The sequence below is a fragment of the Symphodus melops genome (assembly GCF_947650265.1).
Source record: "Symphodus melops genome assembly, chromosome: 9".
Classification (NCBI taxonomy): domain Eukaryota; kingdom Metazoa; phylum Chordata; class Actinopteri; order Labriformes; family Labridae; genus Symphodus; species Symphodus melops.
The window spans coordinates 2,290,700-2,313,421 of NC_136699.1; the positions used below are offsets into that span (position 1 = coordinate 2,290,700).

Sequence of the window (22,722 nt, forward strand, 5' to 3'; positions counted from 1 at the left end):
GTCAGCAGATATCATTCAGTGCTAATGAGATAGCTGTGAGATCCTGTGTACGGCTGAGCACGACTAAAGCCACGTGTGTGATACTGATGTGACACAAGACTGAAACCCTCCAGCTCTGGTGCACAGAGAGCGTGTTTCTTTATATTTGTATTTGCAGTAATATCATTTAAAATAAGACTAATATAGCTCTCTTCTTCTCGTGCTGTCTGAATGTTTGTTTATTTCTCTCCGTTATCTCGATCATGCAGCTATCTCGCTGCATTCCTAACACTCTATGACATATTTTGACACGCCAACATGTGACACGCCGCCCCGGCTGACACCTCATATAACACCGTCTTTATTTAAGCACCGAGCTGCTCCTGGAGGTTTGGGTCTACTCTTCCATTAAAGACGCGTATCAGCCGGCTCGAAGCAGACGGGTCCGTTTAACCCCTTTTGTATTCATTCACTGCAAACACACACACACACACACACACACACACACACGCATGCAAATTCCCTGTTTTTTTCCTGGGGTTTTTTTCCTTCTTCTTATGACTCCCTCTTAAACTTCTGCAGGATTCTGATGAGAAAGTTGAACTGCAGCTCAGCTCTTTTCTACTTTGTGCAGCCTCGCATGAACCTCATTTGCATGCCTCCAGAGGCCGAGTGAGTTTCGAGTTCTTAGGGGTTTTAAACTGGCAGGCAGCTCAAGTAGGTGCTGTTAAGCTGATTCACATGCCTGCCCTGATTCCTGTGCAGCCAGTCCCCATGTCCACCGGTTGCCTGCCTGGCCGTGGTGGGAAATAAACTCTTTGAATGTGTCTTTAGTCACGCAGCGTCATTCAGAGGTGTAACTCTTCTTAATGGTTTCCATCCAGCCGGTCTGAAAGGCAGAGTGGTGGTCGTCTCTCAGGTTCCTTCCTGCGTACAAAGAAGAGGCCGCTGCGGTTGAAAAGAGGCGAGCAGGTGGCCGGGGAAGTGTGATGGCTTAAATTTAGCTTGTGAGGAGGAAGAGTGAGGAGGCTAATGTGCTCTGCTAGCTTAACCTGTTGAGTTCACGCCACGTGAGAATAAGGTGGCTGATTAGCTTTGGGTGACATGTCGACTTCACTCAGTGGGAATGCGGGTTAGACGCAGGACATCTGCACCGTTCGTGGGTTCAGATTCAAATAAATGTGAGCAGCAGAAGTCCCGCCTTTCTTATCAGGTTTGCACTCTTCTTCCCAAGTAATGAGTGTGATGTTTTGGGAATGAGAACTCTTCCTCACACTGTGGCTCTCTTTGTAAAACAAGAAGAAGAAGAGGAAGCGGGGGTCGGTGGGAGCTGGACGTTTAGCCGGGGCAGATATCTCGGAGTAGCTGCCGTCGTCACTGTGTGACCTTGTTGTCGTCCACAAAGCCTCCACCTGCTCTCTCACGCAGGCTAATGGATAAAAATACCCAGCAGATCCCACACTGTGTGTCAATAGAGACTCAAGGACAGCTGCCTGGCCACCCTGTTAACACTGGGAATGTACAAACAAAGACACACACACACACACACACACACACGGGACCGTCTGCCCCCCGAGGTGTGTGATGAACTCCGTGCACATTTGGAATAAACTGCGGTCGCTGCTGTTTCGTCTGCTCGGGGGTGGGGGGGGGGGGGCTGCTCCTTCGTCCCACTCGGCACACTGACACAGACACGCTGCGGCGTTTGTGCTGACATGACAATATAATGCAATATATTGCCATTAGCAGATTTTGCACCGTAGGCAACATGACCTTCCAACCTTCAACACGAGCCGCGTGACTCCCAGCGGTCCGTTTACGTCGCTACACGGCTCGTACAGCAGCTCTGCCTTCCTCTTCGTCATCCTCCAAATACTCGCCCTCAGACCTGATGCAGCCGGATGCTTTCACGAGACAAACATTAGACGTCCACGTGAGACAGCGTCCTGTGTGGAGAGTGACGTTTAGCAGTTAAACTAATGAACCCGAGGCGATCTGTGCTGCAACCGGCAATGATGTTCTTCATCGATGGTTTTATCTCGTCAGTGACCTTAAAAATGTCCAAAATAAAGGAGGACATCTTTGCAAACGGCACGTTCAAGGTTAGAAAACATCAGGAAAGGAAAGAGCTCATAGCTAATATGTAAACTTCATTATTTGGTTTTTACAACCCACATGAAAGCGAAAGCATCCAACGATCAAAATCTTCTTTATTGTCATTTTTTTTAACACGTGACGGACATGCAGAAGAAAATGGAACCAAATGTTTCTCTCATGTGCAAACGAACAGAAGATTTAAAGAATATATAGAAAATATAAAGATTAAAAATCAAAGTGCTGAAGATACTGTGCAGTGTGCAGGAGCAGCGATCTGAACACTCCTGCTCATCGAACAGATGATGAAAGCGTCACTTTAAGAGTCAAACATCACTGCTGCATGTCGTCGTCCTCTCTGAGCGCGGTCTCATCTTTAATGATGGACGGTTTCCTCTTAAACGCACGGTCCGAACATTTGACCCAGTTGGCTCCTCCTGCTCGGTACCTTCCAGAAGTCAGCGGGGGGGGGGGGGGGGGGTTGCCTTGGACGGCCTCTTGCATGCGTGTGTTGGTGTGCAGACTGAGACGTTATCTAGCCGGTGTCATCTGAGGAATGTGAGCCTCACCCCCCGACCTGACACACAAGACCCCCCCCCCCTCCTCCTCCTCCCCCCGCTGTCACGGTAAGAGGATCCAGGAATACCGACGTGTGACTGAACGAGGAGAGGTCGCTGCTGTAGGAAAGCAGAGCTGGAAAAGGTCAAAACTTCAAACGAGGAATGTTCCGGATCATGACGCAGAGAGTTTATTTTGAATCATCAGTAAATCCCATTACATGACACTTAATTTTCTTTTCTATAAAAACGTGTTCCCCTTTTTTTCCTCTAAATTAGAAACTGATCTAAAAAAAATCCAACGCCCACATGTTCATGTTCAGCAGTTCAAACACAGAGTATAATCCGGCTTCTTTAACCCGCGTTTATGTCACTCTAATGAGCTGTTTTTGCATCATGCATGGATCCCGACCTCCAAGCGGCCGCGGCGAGGTTCGGGGGTTGGGTGGGGGGTGGGGGGGTGAAGGTAGGTATGTGCCGTTTAAAGCTCACCCCCGCAGTGACAAGTGAGCGATTGTTGTAGAAGTAGGTCGTCCTCGCTCCACGATCGCCGGGGATTAATTTGTGCTTTTCACAGCGATTTTTTTTTCTTCTTTCTTTTTCCTGAAACGGAACGACAACAAATCCTCCCCCGCGAAAAAAAGTGGCGTGATTAGAGCGGGCCGTTCCTTCTTTGACTGCCAGGGATCAAGGTCGTAAGCGTCTTAGACGGGGAGGCTGAGAATGAGCCAACCCGGCTAAAAGATGCAGCGTGTCCCTGAACGCAGCTTCTTGCAAACAAGACGCCGGAGGAGTCGCAGTACAGATCCAATGTGGATGTTTTAATTATCTTGAATCTCGGAGAAATGATGCACTTCATCATGTTGCCATGTCACGTTTCTTTTCTTTTTTTTTTTTTTTGCTCAAAATGATCCAAATAGTTGCTGATGATGGAGACTGTCTCACGTTACAGTTTAGTCATTTCTGAACCGACAAACGGCCGCCACAGCGGACAGAAAGCAGCATCTCGTTTTTCACAATTTTGCCAGTGAGATGTGACTGAGTGTGAAAACTCATTGAGACAGGCTGACAGAAGCACACATGTCTCACAGCAGGTGGCCTCGCTCGCTCCCACTCTCACTTCCTTATTCGACTCCCGCTCGGCTTCAGGAGAATCAAAGAGGAGCGACTGTGGCAGCACGTGGGATGAGAGTCAACATGAGCGGTTTGTTAAAGGGGCCTAATGTCCTTTAAAGGACAATAAACATCAACTGAATCAAGTCTGCATCAGCTCATGCATCCATTCTTTCCTCATCCAGCAAAGTATCCGGGTGACCTGTGGACACGTCTCTTCTGATCTGAACTTTCCAAACGATAAAGAGCGAGAGAACCAAAAAGTGCACACTCCTCCAGCACCTGAACGCATCACCGTGAAGCTGTGATACGAGTCCAAAGAGTTTAAAAGAGAGCCGGACTGCTCTACCTCTGTTTGACTCTTTCAGCGTTGTGCTAATGTCAACCGCTCTGCATGTAAGAGAAGATCTTCCAAAAAACCCCCCCCCCAAAAAAAAAAGCAACACCAGACGAGTGATTTGTGTATTTTTCACGTCTCAGTGCCCTGTGAGTGAGAGGCTGTGAGAGTGGGAATAACATTATGGAAGCAGGATTTCCTCGACAGCAGGCAGACGTCTGGAGATGCTAATGTTGTCGACCAGGGAGACGGGCTCATTGATTGGCTGTGTGGGATGCGAGCTTCACTCAAACAGACATCCAGAGGGCTGTTAAGGCTTTATACCACTTCATCGCTCGTTTCTGAAGCACACACACACACACACACACACACACACACACACACACAAACATAAGCTCATCATCTGCTGTTTGCTGCGTCGCTCCCTCGACACACATGAACACATCTACAGTGAGATAAACGCTGCGACTCCTAATGAGAGCATGCAGGGACCGTTCACTTTCTATTCTGAGCAGATTTATGGAGGTGGTGAAATATTCAAATGTCTGAGGCGGGACAGAGACGCGTCCTTCACCTCCCCTACCTGAGACGCCTTTGTTTGTCTCTCCCACAGGGCGCCATTGTGTTTCTCTTTGATGTTTGTCTGCAGCGGGTGATAGATGCACACGCAGGTCTGCTATCTGCTCTCAGCCAGAGACAAATGAATAAATGGATCGACCCTCAGTGAAAGGGCCCGAGCGGAGGGAAGCCTCCTATCAGGCAAACAGACAGAGTGGTGTTAAAGAGATAAGAACAGAGGATGCATGCTGCACTGCAGGGTGACCCCGCGCTGAAGCTGCACCTCTAAAGTCCGTCTGCTCCAGGGAGGCAGGGAGGGAGACATCTGCTCACTGCTGTCAGTCATCATACAGATGAAGGAATTGAAGAATTGACGTCCCAATAAGGAGGAAATGCGCCTGAGTCCTGGACTCTTCATCACCCCATGAACTGAATCCTTCCAGGATCAGGCTGCAGAGTCATCGTCCTGGTTAGCAAACGTCCGTCCGGCCCCGAATATCTCGGCTTCTTTGACGAGCTGCTTCGTGAAACGAGAATTCTCCGAAGTCGTCGTAATTTTTACCGACATGAAGGGGCAGAGGGAGTAACATAAAGCCCTGAGTTCTTACAAGTTTGACCTGCGAGGGTTAAGGTTAATGTTTATTTCCATATAGAAAGGATGAAAGGTTTTATAAGAAGGTTCATGTTTACAGCTCAAAGTGCTTTTTGAAAGAACGTCTTTGTGACTTTGAAACCAAACTAACGAGCGACTTCAGGCTGTGATTGTTTCTCTCTGCATCCTTAAGCTGCAGCTTTTCCTCCTCAGTCTCAGTGAACTCAGTCAGTGCAGGAAACGCATCATGACTTCCTTGACCCCTCCCCCCCCCACCACCACCACCACCACCCACCCCGCCTCTTTCCTTTCCTTTCCTTTCCTTTCCTTTCCTTGCCCTCTGAAGGCTTTGCCACTCAACAGGCTGGCACTGTGCCGACGCTGCACCCTCTCCCTCTGGGGACAAACATAATAGATGGAAAGTAGAGGACGTTGTGTGTGTGTGTGTGTGTGTGTGTGTGTGTGTGTTTGTGTGTGTGTGTGTGTGTTTTTGGGGAAGACAAGGCGTACTATTGTTTTCATTTCAAAGAGGAAATGCCTGCACTCGTTTGGCTGCATTGCACTGCTTCCACCTGTCTGACAGACGACGACATGCTGCAGAAGTTTACACAGAGGTCACATGAAGTGAAGCTAGCAGGAATGTGGGGAACGCTGAGGTCGATTACCTCGCTCAGCTTTGAGGGTCTCCAGCAGTTTTTATTTTTTTTAATTTTTTTTATTATCAAGAACAGCATCTTGGTATGTTTTTCCTGCAGCGGGGGCCACCTGTGTTCCTGGAGGGATTAGTCCAGAAGAGGGACGGATTAGAGGGTGTTACTGCTGCAGCCTGCTACATGGGAGCCACCCCCCCCCTTCCCAAAAAAAAAAAGCTCAAGAGCCAGCGGTGAAATAAAGAAATAAAAAAAGTGCAAGCGTTGTCTTTATGCAGCATAAACAATGAGGCGAGTTTTTGCTGGATGCAGCCTTCATCAGCATGTCCCACTTTCTGCTGCCCGCTCCTCCTCATCTTCTCCTCTCCTTCCTGTCTCCTGACTACGAGAGTGGCGGCGGCGACTGCTCCTCCTCGTGTGAATGAGAATGAAGCAGACGTCTTTGTTAAGTGATGCTGAGAGCGCGCACATCAAACACGCTCTGCGTTTGATCTCTGCACAAAATCAGCTGAGAGAATGATCTCTGGATGTTCAGTTGTTTAGAGACAGCCTGTCTTTTAAACTGATATTATGACTACCCCCCCCCCCCCCCCCCCCCCTCAGCCCTGTGTCTAAAAGCAGAGCAGGCTGAGAAAAAGGGGGGGGAAATCAGGCCGGGGTCGGGGGGGTCTTTTCCATTCTTTCCATCCGGTCCATCTGAAATATTTGAGACTCAAGCCACAATTGATGGTTTAGCATTTTTCTTCCTGTGAGGCTGCTGTTTGAGTGGCGCTGGTGATGTCACTGGGGAGCAAAGAGAGCTGCGACACTGCCACCTAGTGGCGACACTCTGTCTGGATCATGAGTCCCTTTGTGTCTCAAGAAGCGAGTCGACGGTCACATGTTTTAAAGACATTCTGTTTCTGTCCTCGGTCGTGACTCGCAGGTCGTAGTGGGGACTGTTTTGTCTCGCGGCAGGTTTCAGATATGAGACGTTGTTTTAAACGAGCTGTGACCCTGCAGACACCTCGCAGAGATGCTTCAGTAGTTAGCACCTGAAAGCAGGTCTGTTTCCTGTAATGAGCCAATGAGAGAGCTGCTGTTGCTCAGTTTGTCGAGGAGCAGACGCTTCAGTCACACCTGTGGACGGTTCGATTACCTCTCTCTCTCTCTCTCTATCTCTCTCCCTCTCTCTCTCTCTCTCTCTCTCTCTCTATCTCTCTCCCTCTCTCTCTCTCTCTCCCTCTCTCTCTCTCTCTCTCCCTCTCTCTCTCTCTCTCTCTGTCTCCCTCTCTCTCTGTCTCTGTCTCTCTCTCTCTCTTGACCACGACCACGACCACAATGGGCACGTGACATAACTTCTAAAACCCGAACTTGATCCAAGTATTCATACATGAAAAGATATTTAATATGATTTAAAGAGACAAGACATCGTTGTCTTCTTTCTTCTTTTAAAAAGTGAAAACAAAAATCAAATTAAATAAACATTTCTAAAGCGGCACACTTTCTTGCTTTAATTTAGATTTCATTTTAATTCCACACGTCCCATTTAATCCAGGCTGCAGTTCCTCCGCCCCCCAGTAGGTGGCAGTATGTGTCCGACTCTGTCTGCAGACACAGTGAGCAGCAGCAGCAGCAGGATCTGGTTAGTGAGGATATGACAGAGTGTGACGTAACGGGGCCCGCCTGGCCTCAGGACACTTTGTGTGTCTCCGTCCAGAGTCTCATGAAGGCCGAGCCCAAATAACAAAAAGAGTTTGATTCAAAGGAGCAACACCCAGTTACATAAAGCCTGCAGAGCTGTGTTACCTCCTCTCACTTTCACCTCTGAGGTCACCTCTTCCTGTCCGTCAGCCAAACTTCTGTTCAAACAACATGTTGTGCTTCAAAGTTCACGAGTCCTTCTGCAGCCGGCGACCTCACAGACAAAGTTAAAGCTCAGCTCCGACGCCTCGCAGAGAGACTTCTAACACTGCTGTGATTGTGGCCTTCGAGAAACCAGACCAGCACAATCAAAGCGTTCGTTTGTGGGTTTGAGGAATCGAACCCCAGAGACAGGCTGGGTTTATCTGTTTGTCTTAACACTGACGCTCTGTTGTCCCTCCACTCTGCCGTCTCCACATCTACCTCCAGTTGCCTCCGACAACGGCGTCCCAGTGGATGCAACACACACACACACACACACACACACACACACACACACACACACACACACACACACACACACACACAGAGTCAGTGTGCCCCGGCAGACAGTGGAGGAACTTGTGGCAGCTGCCAGCTCGCAGAGAGGCCCACTTTGTTTCACCTCTGATTTGGAGTCAGGCCAGACGAAGCGAGCGCCGCTCACTGGGTCACTTGATGAACTGACTGAATGGCGAGTTTATGCTCGTGCAGTGTACTTCCTTTATTTCTTCTGTGCTTTTATTGCTTTCTCTCCTCCGATGAGCAGCGGCACAAATCCTGGTAAACGGAGCTTCTGTGCCGTGAACCATCGGCAGCTTCACTGTGACCACAGTGTCATATCTGTCTGTTTTAGATCTGCTTGAACATACACAAGTGTTTCTCTGTTAATCATCCAAAACACGTCTTCATTTATAAGGCTGCTACATCATGGCCGTGTTGGATCTTTGGATGTGCCTCGCCTTAAAGCCCATCAGCCAAGTTGCTCAGCCGCTAGTTTTAAGTCGAGATATCGAAGATTTTTCATTGATGAAAAGCTGCTTTCTGAGGCTGGATGAAGAGTAAAGGGACCGTCAAACAGTTACCGTCATTATTGAAGGCAAATGCAAAACAGAAAGTTTCCAAATATCGCTGAAACTGAAACTTTATGTGATGATTGTCAGTGGGATAAGCTGTAAACATGTCTGCTGCCCGTGTCTAACAGCACTTCTGGTCTCTTCCTCAGGACTTGGAGATCGTCTACTCGTACCTCCACGGGATGGAGGCCTTGTCCAACCTGCGAGAGCACCAGCTGAGGTGAGAGTCACTCTGTTGCACACACTCGCCCGGCTCTTCATGAACACAATCTGGAGCGCGATCCTCCCCGCCGCTTTGAATTTTAAATGCAAATGGAAACACAGTGACATCTCCCCTGTGTGTGCTTCATAACGGCTGGAAAATTAACAGCAAGCCGCCGGGCCAAACGATGCTGAAATCGTCTGGTTTTCTAATCCAGCAGCCTCTCTGCCTCTTTTCTCTCTATGAGTAAAATCTGCCCCCTAAAACGTCTCATTTTATGTGACTGGCACTTTAAGAACGATTTAAGAGGAAGCAAAGAAAAAAGAAAAACTCCCAGAGGTTCTGTATGTGTTAATGCAAACACACAGAGAGAGAGAGAGAGAGAGAGAGAGAGAGAGAGAGAGAGAGAATCCTGCAGTTCAGCGAGTGTCCACTAGAGGCTGACTCTAAGAACACAGGAAGTCACAAACACATGAGAGTTTTAACATCACTGACAGTCTGTACAAGGATGAATGTAAAGAAAACACCTGTGAGTCATAGTCAGTCGAGTGGTTGATATGATTGACAGGTGGGCGCCGTGTAACAGTCAAGAGGTTTAAGCCCCGCCTCAGCTCCAGCTCTCGGCCTGTCGTTAGGCTGAAACAGCGTTTCCAGCGTGGAGCCTCCAGCGCCCCCTGCAGGAACAGACATCTGACATCACAGTCTGTGGACATGCAGGAGAGATTCGAGGACTTTACCCTGTGTACACACGGCGTGCAAACTAACCACGACAGGCGCCGCAGACAAAGCTGTCGTGACGTGAACATGTGGTTCAGCTCCACATACACGATTCGCTCGCCCGTCACCGCATCAGCTTTCCAGTCTCTTCTCTCAGGCGTTGACTTTCCAAACACTGCCGGTCAGAAGTCCTTTTCCCAGCATGCCTTGTGTGCATACATGTGGATTATCCTGGCGACTGAACAATGTATCCGAGCAGGACCTGCGAGCTGGAACATTCCAGCGTGTGACCCTCGGAGGCCTCCCACCCCACAGTAACCCCTGTGGCTGCTCCCTGTGTGGATCAGGAGGAATGTCCCCGTGCTCCCACAGACCAACCCAACGCTGCAGCCAACTTCTCCTTACTTTAGGAAGGGGAAAAAAAAAAAATCTCCCATGCAGCCAGACATCCCACTAACTATGGGATTATATTATAGTTCTTTGTTTCTGCACATTTCATCCGGGAGGAATGTGTTGTTTTCCTTCTGTAGTACATTTTCACACAGCCGCTTGTTTTTTAAAGCCTGGATTGTTTTTTGGTCGTTGTGCAATTTGGCGCTGCAGCACAAAGGCCGCCCCCAGCTATTTTTGAAGCCTGCTATGTTTTGATCAGCTTCTGTTTACTATGGCTGCCTCCTGTCTCTAAAGTTGAGGCAGTCATGGTCTTCTCTGGAGGCGTTCTCCAGAAAGCTTGACGCGAATGACTTTTTCACATTTTGTGAAAGAAAAGGGGGGTTTGCTTCCAAATATCCAAAATCTGTGATTAGACAAACATGACCAAATGTTTCCCCTCAAAAATAAATTAATTTTTAGTTTATCCCTGTTTGCATAATGTCCTCTTTAAATGTGAGGAAAACAACACAAAGAGAGACGGTGCCTAACTTAGGAGCTCAACACATCTTCTAAAGCCTCACCTTGTAAATATTCATCTAACCTGGATTAATGACGCTCGTTTTGATTCTATGATGGAACTATTGAAGGCTGATTATTGCTGCTCTGAACGAGACGTTCACAGACGAGAGCTTCAGACAGAACCTGACGCATCAGAGCAAAGTCGTGGGACACGCCCACCGCGGCAGCTCTTATGAAGGACACGCCCACCGCGGCAGCTCTTATGAAGGACACGCCCACTGCGGCAGCTCTTATGAAGGACACGCCCACCGCGGCAGCTCTTATGAAGGACACGCCCACTGCGGCAGCTCTTATGAAGGACACGCCCACCTGGAAGCTCACTGTGCATCAGCCTTCACTGTCGAGCTTATTAGCCGCTAGTTACTCTTTTTGTTGTCTTGTGCATGTTGTCAATTTGTTTTTGTTTTTTTGGGGGGTCACAAACTATCACGTAGTGTGGCGTTATCGTCTGACGTTAGCTAACATAACAAAGGTACTCCTGGAGGCGGTACTCTCTCCATGTTGCTTTTCCGACTCGCAACTAGAAACACGCTCATCTCGTGCGTGACGTCATTCCCAGCGCAGAGTTAAAGGGAATGTAGCACAAATGTCCCTGCAACTGAAAACAGAGCCGGCCAATCAGAGGAGAGTGGGCCTGTGGGGGGGCGGGGCCTTAAAGGGACAGCAGCTCAAACGAAGCGTTTCAGGCCGAGGCTGGAATGAGGGATTTTACCGACGCCAGGATCAGATACAAAAATAAGGTTTTTAAGCTCCACACTGTAATGTTTCAGAATGTTAAAGGTGAAAGTGAGAATAATACGTCTCCTTTAACAAATGTTATCTAAAGACGCTTCAGACCCAACATGGATCCAGCACGAGCTCAGCACAAAGTCGGAAGACGTAAAGAAATGCTATCATGCTAATGCTAACGTCACACAATATAAAGCAACCTCGCCGCATCTAATACGGAGGACACACCCAATGGACTGACGCTGTCTTCATCATCGCTTTGTGTCAGCTTTTCAAAGGCCTTACCGTAACACACTGAAGAGGAAGCAGAACCGCTGACTTCCCCTCCATCAGCTTCATTTACCTGAATGCACCTTCAGCCACACGCTGCTCCCCCCCCCCCCCCCCATCACCCCGCGTAAGATAACACAAAAGTAAAGTACGATCAGCGACATGTTCCCTGCCGGCCTCTGATTGGTGCTTACGGTAAGTTGGGACAAAGTGAGAAGTGGACTCTGAATAAAGAAGCCAGATTATCACAGTCGGTCGGTGATGTTGAACCCTTCGTGGACTTAAGTCCTAAACTCATGATTCAGTTTTTGTTTCTGTTTTCAGGAACATCGCAATAAAATCCAACATGTCCTCTTATTGTCTCTCTGACTGTGCCTCTTGTTTGTCCCTGCAGGATGATGTGCGAGACGGTGCGTTATGAGAGACACGAGGCCAACGAAGTGCTGTACTAGTAAGTATCACAATGTGCCGAGCTGTATGGAAGTTGATGATATTTGATCGTTTACTTTGAACTTCTGCAAGCGTCAAAAACACTTTAAAGAAAACACTCATAGCTGCTGCTGAGTGCTGATATGATGGTGAAGTCGTATCGACAGCTTCAGTCTGCGTTTTTGAAAAGCTGCCACAGCTGTATTAAGCTCACAGTGTTTCACTGCTGCCACATGCTGACGTCTCAAGAACACCCGTGGAGAGAATTAAGACCGTTGATTAACTCTATCGGGCTCCAAAGGGCCGAGAGAGGGGCCATTGTCCCTTCTCAGCCTCCTGATTCCCCCCCCCGTGTGTGTGTGTGTGTGTGTGTGTGTGTGTGTGTGTGTGTGTGTGTGTGTGTGTGTGTGTGTGTGTGTGTGTGTGTGTGTGTGTGTGTGTGTGTGTGTGTGTGTGTGTGTGTGTGTGTGTGTGTGTGTGTGTGTGTGTGTGTGTGTGTGTGTGTGTGTGTGTGTGTGTGTTGGGGGAAGAGTCGACACCTCATTAGAAACCCACTCGGAGGTGTGGGAGCTCATTAAACAAAAGGAATGCAGATTAAGTGGCGGTCGCATTACAAAACTGGAGATCCAGCAAGATGCCCTGAAGTCCAATACTCTACAAACCATGCTCACACACACACACACACACACACACACACACACACACACTCATTTTAAAAGCTTAGGGCGCATTTCCTGTGGTATTTGTCCGTCAACAGCGCTGATGTTGTTGCGAATGTTCAGACTAATGAGTCCACGCCGAGCTGGTCGAGTGACAGGAGAACGAGTCAGCACGCATTTATTAAACATAAACACTTATTATAACTTGGTCAACACCTGTTGATGTTGAGCATCTTGTTACGGGGTCGATCACTAATCAATCTGTGACCGCCGTCTGTCTTAATGATGATCCATTGAAGGTTGACTGTGTTTTCATCCAGAGGAGAGTAGAACTGTCTGTTCTTGTCTCAGTTCACCTCCAGGCTGAAGCATCAAAACACAGCAGCTTTTTTTAAATCTCTGGTTTATTGGATCATTTAATTTGCACAAGCGTGTCGTTTCTATTTGTTTGCATGTCTTTCGGGGCTCCCCCCTGATAAGAGCCTGGTGTTAAACAGCAGCACATCAGATTGACTTTCTTCCTCAGTGAGATCCATATCAAACCGTCTCTGGTGGAAAAAAAAAAAAATCATTCATTCATTTCCGAGCCTCTTTACAACAGCTATGATAATCTGCTGGGAAACCAAGGCTCTAAAAATCAGTGGGGGGAATTTGAAACGAGATGGGATCTCTAAGTAGTATGGCCTTCACGTCGGCACATATTTTACAGAGTTCTACGAAGAAGGAAACTGTGATTTCAAAGATGTATCACAAGTAAAATGTTACAGTTGAGACTCCTTTAAAGGTCATATATAATCTAGTCTGTCTACAAACCCCCCCAATCATGAGAAAAGTCCATCCTCTCCGTCTTCTGCCTGCTCCACTTTTCAGAAAGTGTGCTCAAACAGGCCGTTTGGAGATTTCCCCTGTATGACATCACAAAGGGCAGTAGCCCCTCCCCCAGGTGGGCGACACTCCCACAGCTAGGTGTTTGTTCTGCCCTCTGAGTCTGCCTTCTCACCGTAAACAATAGGACATGGAGCCAGAAAGCAGCGAGTACACCCGAGCCCTTCCAGAGAGGGGGCGTGGTCAGACACAGCTTATTTACATATTTAAAGCTACAGACGCAGAAACAGCCTGTTCTGAGCAGGGCTGAAATAGAGGGGTTTATAGACATGATCAAATACAGGATCAGAGTGGATTTACAACAACACACTTCACACACATGATGAAGAGGAGCTCTGAGGAAGAGGAGGAGAATATCAGAAGGTTAAACACAAGAATCCCATGAAGGAAGCTGTATTTTCTCTGAGCGTCTCTTGATTTTATGAAGGAGGACATTTCACTTGGCAGTAAATCCTGCCAACATATTTGTGTTTTTCTTTCCCTCTAACACATGTAATGTTGCATAAAATCACTGAGATTCACACAAACGACCCAGTTAATGACCCACACGCTGCTCCAGTCTCCAGCAGTTGGCAGTCCCCGAGTAATGATAGGAGGATAAGGGTAATGGTTAGAAAAGTACTCATCTTTCCAGCCTGCGGCTCCAGATTGCTGAAGTGCTAACACTTCATGCACACACACACACACACACACACACACACACACACACATCCCATGCTGTGAGAGGCTGAACCTCTCTGGATTTACCTCCCAGGGATTATAGAGCTAAAGCCCTCCTGAGATGGAGGCTGACCCGACACATTTGACGCCGGGCCCGGCTTCTGGTTCCTCTTTTGACCCCCGTTAGATCGCTGCGCTTCAACAGAACGACGTGCTCGTCAATTAAAGGTGATTTTGCTTGTTTGAAAGTCCAAACGACTCAAAACTACAACCGTTAAAGTCAAAACTGTAAGTATTCATTCGACTTAGAGAGGAAAGACGATCCAATGATTCTGAACACAAACTTTATTTTGGATTCCGGATTGATACAGTGGCGTTTAACTCTTTCACCTCTCGCCATCTCAGATATATTGTAACCTTAATGACTTAACCATCTTTATTACATCACGTCTTGCCGCCACCCTACAGAGGAATCTGATTGCATAATATCTGGCGTTTTTGTCTGCTTTTACTCCCCAAAAAAGAAAAGAAAAGAAATGTCACTATCCCTGTCCTTTATTTATTTGTTAGTGGTTTGGTTGTCATGGAAACTTATATTTTATACACACACACCCTGTGAGCCCACGTGCAGAGAACTGAACGTTTTGATTGAAATAGCTAAAAGAGGAAGATGCGACGGGGGCTGAATCAGTCCGAGGAAGAAAAAAAAAAGCCGTTACCATGGTTACAGTGTCAAACAGTTGCCGCGAGGGAAAGATGAAAACACACATCTTGCACCTGTTACGGAGACAGTTAGGTGTGACAACAAATGTTTTTGCCTTTTTTTTTTTTCCCCCTTAGATTTAAAGTTGGTGAGTAAAAACATTTCATGGTGCGACGGTGGTTCAGATAGATAGATAGATAGATGCTTTATTGATCCCGAGGGAAATTCAAGCTGAAATTCAATAAGTGATTATCGCTAAAATACGGGGAATATCTTGTTTTGGAGAAGAGCGCCGGTGAGTTTCTCAAGATGAGTTTTCTCTCTGGGATAAAACTCTACATCTGAAGTCTGGATGTTAAATTCACCCCTGGTTTACCGCCGCCGAGGCCCTCGGATAACCAGCATCCACGGCGTTAAAGACTCCTCGGGGGGGGGTCGCTGGAGGATGTTTAGCGTTTGACGACTGCTTCCAACACGCGTGACCCAGTTCAGTCAAGCTGTCTCGGTGCATGAGCAGCTATGATCGCCTACTCTTCTCCTCCTCTTCTCCTCCTCCTCCTCTTCTTCCTCCTCCATGCAAGGTGCTCCCCTCGCTCGCTGGATCTAAATGAATAATTTAGCGTCTCCTTCGTGTGTTGTGTGAATGCGAGAGGCTGGAGGGAGGCGTGCAGAGATCAGTGGGAGGAATGGGAGCAGGACAGTGGACGCTGGTGGAGGTTTGTCAGTAGGGTGTGCTGCTGCCTTCAGTCTCATCACATCGACAAGGAGAGGAAGAGGAAGACTTTGTTCTCAGTGATGAAGGGGGAAAAAAAACCGCTCAGCACAGGGATGCTAGGTGTGTGTGTGTGTGTGTGTGTGTGTGTGTGTGTGTGTGTGTGGGGGGGGGGGGGGGGGGGGCTCTGTAAGCACAGCCAGTCCCAGCATGCTGGTGCGTTAGTGGTCATTGATTTATTTTTCTGTCTCTAATTAAAAAGTCTCAGTCAGACCAGCTGAAGATGTTTAAATGAGCACAGACACATCAAGCTCAGGGTTCGATGAGCGCGACAGCTGACAAAACCAAAAGTTTTTCAAACATGATCTCTGGAGAGAGGATTACAGGAGCGTCACTGAAAGGTCACAGCCATGACCGAGGTGGAGCGGTACGTACTGCAGGTCTGTTCTGTTGGAAAAGAATAAAATCAGGATGTTTGTGGAAAACTTGAATCTCTGTGTGAAGCTCGTTTTCATGTTCGACTTTCTACGTGTTCACAATCAAAACATAACGTGTTCTGTCACGCTGATTTCCCAGCACTGATCGACGGTGTCAGCGTGACATGATGATACTTCCTCCTTCACTTTTTTTTTTTCTACTTCCGCCTGACTGTCACGAGGCAAACCGATTGTTTAGGTCAGAAACTGTCGACCAAAAACAAAAGAAAAGAATCACAAGCTGTCCTGTTCTTTGTGAAGGTTGAACCCCCCCCAAAAAATAAAATAAATAAATAAATAGATAAAAGATAATAATAATAATAATTTATACTTTATTAATCCCACGAGGGGAAATTCGGTTTACACTCTGCCTAATGAACACACACACAGGCTGAGATACACACTCATGCACAAACAGGGTTCTAGTGACCTGCATTAATGTAGAGGTCTCGGAGTGAGGGGGCTGCCCACAGCGAGCGCTCCAGAGCAGTTTGGGGTTCGGTGCCTTGCTCAGGGGCACCTCGGCAGTGCTCAGGAAATGGACTGGCACCTCTCCAGCTACCAGACCAGTTTCCGGACTTGGTCCGTGCCGGGACTTGAACCGGCGACCCTCCGGTTCCCAACCCAAGTCCCTACAGACTGAGCTACTGGCCCCTAAAAATGACCCTGCATGGTGGGGTTTACTTTTTTAAGATCCAGGAACTTTCCGGGTGCAGGGCATCTCTCTGCAGCGTTTCTGATTGGTCAGGCACAGAAGGTTTTTATATCGCCGCCCTCCTTTATGTTTCTCGTCCTTTTAAGCCCTCTCACCACATGTGTACGGATGAAAGCGTGCATTCAAGCTTTCATCCGTCTCCGATGCATCTGTTTACATTCTCAGTCCCTAACATGCAGCATAATCCTGCAAACTGAGCAGAAAACGTTCAGTGCATCTCAGCCAGATTATCCCGCTGCAATCCCCTCCGATAGCCGTGAAAAGTCCTGAGATGAGCTCCGACCAGTAAAGGAACCGAAGCAACGCATTAAAAATAAATAACACTGTGCGATCGCAACGCCAAAAATATCGAGGCGGCTCCGAACACGAAGAGTCTAAAACCAAGTCCGAGTTGTGAAGCTGAGAGCGAGCGCTCCTCCAGGCGTCTTTTTAAAAACACTCGTAATGCCTCAAACGACATCAAACTGAAAAATGAAATGTCTTAAAGTGCCGAGTGAGTCTGGTGTGTGTGTGTGTGTGTGTGTGTGTGTGTGTGTGTGTGTGTGTGTGTGTGTGTGTGTGTGTGTGTGTGTGTGTGTGTGTGTGTGTGTGTGTGTGTGTGTGTGTGTGTGTGTGTGTGTGCGTGCTTATCAGTGGTGTTGTAAGAACTTGACAGCCAGCAGCATCATCCGGAGGTCAGCCAGAGTTTACCTCGTCTGCGATGCCCAATTTCCTCGTCTGTGAGTTTGAGCAGAGCGGCGGCTGTGGGTGGATGAGAGATGATTCCTCGGTTCATTCATAGTTCTCTCTCTCTCTCTCTCTCCGTCTCTTTCTCTCTCTCTCTCTCTCTCTCTGCTCGTTCTCTTGTTTTTCCTCCGTCTTCCTTTGAAGCCAGTAATCTGTGTTTGGCTCTGAGAGCAGTCGCAGTTTGCCGATGCGTTAACTCGTAGATGAAGCGAGTGACGACGCTCGCATCCAGATGAGAAACGAACGACGATGTTGGTTATTGTTCAGTCTTCAGACGATTTACTTCATGAAGATGTCTCGTACACTTTTATCGAGCCGGTTGAACTTTAAAGATTCAGGATTCAGAGTCTGGGACATTTTAGTCTGCGTCCTCTCGCTTTCACTCATTAAATGTTTTTAATCAGCTTCCTCTTTCTGCCTTCTAGTCCTGACGACATCGGGAGCTGCTGGTACATCCTGCTGTCCGGCTCAGTCTTCATCAAGGAGTCCATGTTCCTGCCCAGAAGCAGGTAAGATCCTCAGTTAACGATGGAGGGGCTGTTTTCACGTCTCCCGCGGACTGTGCTCGAAGACGCACGAGTCCACTTCAAGTACGGGACCCGGGTCCCTCGAGTGAACCCGCCCTAACGCAGGAGATGAATAAATCCCACCTGCTGTGAATTCACGTTTTTTTGAACAGAACAAAAATGCAAATACGTTCAGCTGAGAATATTTAGCAGCACAGTTTGCTCTACTTCCTGGTTTAATCCAAAAAACCCCCCCTGAAGTCCCAGTTTGACCAGTACAGAGCAGCTCTGCTTCTCTCAGCTGACAGAAGAATGCTGCCCATTGTGAGACATTTTTATTGCGAGGAACCAGAGATGGCATGGGGAAAAAGTTTCTCACACATGTGGAGGAACAAAGACTTTCACAGTGTCTCGCTGGAATCGACGCTCTCTGCGGATCACCAGGAAAAGATCTGAATGACGAGAGATATAGGGCATGAAATGCAAACTGATATCACAAACAAAATACACAAATATAAAAAGAAAAACACTGTTTTGTGCATGTGCAAAAATAGCACCGGTATCGTTCAAAGGCTCAACATTACGTTCTTTGCATTTTTCTAACTGCATCGCTGCCGCTGTGCAAGTCGCTCCAAAACGTCCAAACGGTTAGTTAAGAAAAAATGAAATAAAATAGTAAAATAAAAGTAAAAATAAAAGTAAAATAAGAATAAAATCTATAAAGCATCTGATGCTATGCTAACAGTTTTATAGCCAGGCTGTAATCTGACAGTTTCACTTTCACACGAGCAATCAGAAGTAAAGATGAAGCAGCGTCTTCATCTCGGCCCGCTCGCTCGCTGTTGCACATTTTTGAGCAGCTGATGTCACCGCTCTGAAGTGTTTGAAGATAACTTAATCATCTCTTGAGTTACATGTGATTCTGACCCCTAGGAGGTGGACTGTACCAAGGAGCTAATGCTTAAAGTGTTTGAAGAGAGAGATGGACGTCGTCCCCTGAGCTGAACCCGGGGGGGGGGGGGGGGGGACCCTCCCCCTGCAGCTCTCTCAGCACCTCTGAAGCCAACACTCAAATGTTAAAAAGCTGTGATTTCACAAGCGGCTCTGTTACATGAACCATCTCTGTGGGCGTCGAGAAAACAAAGATCTTTTTCATCCATTAGGCTTGCATAACACACACCTACGGCCACTCAGAGCTGCGGGGCCGTCCTGGCAGCTCCGCGGGGGGTCGGCTGCCGTCATTCTCGGGATTCAAATGAGCGTGGGAGGCTTTTAAAACGGACGACTGGACTCGATCGGGAAAAGTGGCAAGAAGATCTTCCCTTTTTAAAAAAAAGAAAAAGAAATAACCTTCTCAGTTTGACAAGGTGACAGTGTGTGAGTGGGATGCTGGAGGGGGATTTGCAGGTATTAGCAGATTAAAGTTAATGCTGGACTGCGGTCGCTGGGGACCAGAGGGGGTTTGAAAATGTTTACTCAGCATATGTTGTGAGGACGTCAGCGTGAGAATCCGCTCTGCTCAGAGTGACGCTAATGGTGCTGCACACCATTGTCTTGTTTCTGTCACATGAACTCAATTATACCTGTGAGGAGCCGTTTCCGTCAGAATCACATAATTACTCCTTTAATTCACTCAGCAGACGCTTTTCTACAAAGCGGCGTACGCCACAAGCGAGGAGCTAGAAACAAAAGGAAACGACGTCAGTGAGTGCAGACGATCAGCTCTGAGTCCGATTGGACCCACAGGTGCTGACAGGAAGTCAACGATAGTCCAGACCGTCACCTTCATCCTCCTGAAGGTCGTAGGTGTTCATACAGAGCGGGGTCTTTCGTTTTTTCTTAAAGGTGCGAAGGGACTCTGAAAGACATCGCTGATAGTTTCTGACGGTTTTCTACACGTAGCACCAAGTCGCTTTAGAGAGGAGGTTAAAAGCCCGCGGGTCGGGTGGGTGTGTCCTCGGCGTTTTGGTGTACGGGGTAAACGACTCGTAACCTACCAACATGTCTTCTGTGGGTCTTCCGTTCGTTAAAGCACGTCGTTTAAGATACCTTAACTGAACCCGCCACAGAGCGGCGTGGTGCGTAACTCGCCTAAATATGCAACGTGTCTGTGGAGTATTATGAGGAGAAGATACAGGAGTTTGAAGATACCACGCAGTTGATCGTGGTATTAGTTTCACTCGGCTCGGGGTTGCCGTGGGTGACGCATTCAAAACATCCGTTTTGGGTGGAGAATTGAAAAGGACACGTTTCCCCCCCAGTGACAGGGGAAGTCATTTCTTTAAAATGACTTATTCTGATTGAAGATTTCAGGGACGTTGACTCCGCTCTGGACTGATCGTAACGCAGAGCGTGATTTACATCCCGTCAGTCTCTCCACTTTAACTCCCGACTTCAGGCAGAGTGACAGATTTGAGCGGTCAGTAATGAGTCGACACGTCTGCGTGTTCACAGCTCACGACTCCCAACATTACTCATTAAAGTATTTTTGAATTACCGTGTCAGCGAGATGTGGAGGGCGAAATGTCTGGAAGGGGAAATTGGTAGTGACGGGAGGAACTGACTGGAGTCCAGCGGGACTTCCTGAAGCTTTTAAAGATGTGCTGGAATTGGGTTTCAGACGGGCCGCTGCCCAGAAACGGCCGTCCATATCTATTCTGGCAGCAAGGTTGAAAACCTGATACGCTTCCATCTCTCTCTCTCTCATTGCTCGTCTCTGCCCTCGCGCTCGCTGTGTAGTGAGACGTGATCCAGAGAGGAAGAGGAATGACTCAGTCATTAAGAAGCAGAAGCTGCAGCTCAGTGTGAAACCGGACACAACCCGAAGAATCGTACGGAACGAGGAGCTTTTAAATCTCCTGCTTCATAAAACAAGTCGGACGTCTTTCATACCCGTTCATGCTCTGTGATTATGTTTTATTGTGTTTCGTGTCTCTTGTGACATCTTGTGGAGCCGTCGGTGCGTCAAATCAAAGTCGGCCATCTTTCAAGTTTGACGTACGACACTTGACGGCGTATAACTTCTGTAGCCTGAGTCTGTTCCTGTAGCGGGCTCCGGAGGATCATCGGCGGCCGACAGGCGGCGAGCTGGAGCGGAGGCGGGGTTTAAGCCCACCTGTCAATCATGTCAGCGGCTTGTCTCAGGCTGTAATCAAGATTCAAGATTTCTTTATTTAGTCCCGAAGGAAATTTGCCTTGGACGTACAGGCTGCTGCATAACACACAACACGACAGAAAAGAAAAATACAGTAAAACAGTGCATAGCACACAAGTGCTGACAGTGCAATAAAGTGCATACATACATGCATACATGGCATTCCTTTACAGGAACAGAAACCTCTACTTACGGCCTGAGTTCAACAGAGAAACGGATCGTGGGATAAATGAAAATGTATACCTGTTCAAATATCTTTTCTTATTTTTAACTGGAACTCTGTAACGTCTGCCTGAGGGGAGCAATTCATACTCAGAATTCAAGACATGAGAGGGGTCCGCGGCGGCTATTTTCTTGGCCTGTCTAAGTACCGTTTCCTCAAATATTGTTTGGAGAGTGGGGTGCTCCCTCACTCCCATCACTTTAAGTGCAGTGTGAACCAATCTGTTTATTTGAGACTTCAATTTCATAGTTAAATTACCAAACCAGGAAACAGTTGCATAGCGAAGTATACTTTCGATCACATAAAAAAAAGCAGCATCACCTTCTGCTGGACACCGTACACCCTAAGCCTTCGCAGAAAGTGAAGTCGCTGCTGGATCCTAGTACACACACTATTTACACTCCATGATAAGTTATTGTCAATATGCACTCCTAGATATTTGTACGAATCAATCTGTGCAATATTAACATCATGATTAAGTATCGGCGCGTGGTCCCCCACATGACCCGGGTCAAAGACAGAAGTGCCGTTTACTTCTGCTGTAAATCACATCCAGTGTTCCTCAAGCCGACACTCAACATTTTTCAGATTACCGCTTGATAAATTACGCAATAACATTTAAAAAAAAAGAAAAGAAAAGAAAAAAAAGCTCCACCTGAAACTGGAATCACTTCTTTCCTGGAACAGGTTTATTTATAGGTGGGTGCGTAGATACGGGATGACTCTGCGTCTTTGTAAGCGAAGCACAGAACATGTAAAACATCCGAAAGCTAAACCACAAAGCCTGGAAGGAAAAGTTTTATTTTCCGAAGTTGAGTTTCTCTGTTTTGGGAAATGTGAAATAAACGTGTTGTATGAAACTTCCCCCATGGTGTAAACTTTAATGAACCCCGTGCTGGTTTCATTTCCCCTCCTCCATCCTTCAGCTGAGCGAGCTCACGTCAGCACGCCGTTATCAGAGGAGTTGGCGTCGTCTTTGCGTGAACGGCAGGGAGACAAAGTGATTCACAGATCATTTATTCTTCTTCTCACTCATGTTTTTTGTAACTGAGGCCGTGTCATCTGTCAGACTGGAAGAGGAGTGAAAGGTTCATTTATTCCTCTCGTTGACTCAAAAACGCTTCCTGTGACTGAGTGTTTCATGGTCAAAGGTCACGACCGCTCCGATCTTTTCTCTGCAGTTTCCGTGTCGGGACTGACGGCGCCGATCGCGGCAGACGTTCGGGCACTCTGAACGTTCTCAACTCGTTCAGACTCAACTGTAAGAAATGTCCACGGATGGTTTCCACGACGACGTGCAGACGACTTGACGACAGACGATTCGTGCGCTTCACTTTAAAAAGATTTAATTTGAAAAACCTGACGGCTGTTTCCTGCTTCCTGTTTG

At 47.6% G+C, this 22,722-nt stretch overlaps 1 protein-coding gene across 1 annotated transcript in view; it reads left to right on the top strand.

Annotated features, from left to right (window-relative positions):
• The window catches only part of rapgef2b (Rap guanine nucleotide exchange factor 2b), a 74,499-nt gene that overhangs the window by 15,366 nt on the left and 36,411 nt on the right, over window positions 1-22,722 (top strand). Inside the window, 3 exon segments of the mRNA XM_079351522.1 lie at window positions 8,768-8,838; window positions 11,882-11,938; window positions 17,878-17,961. Of these exon segments, the coding sequence (XP_079207648.1) occupies window positions 8,768-8,838; window positions 11,882-11,938; window positions 17,878-17,961 (212 nt within the window).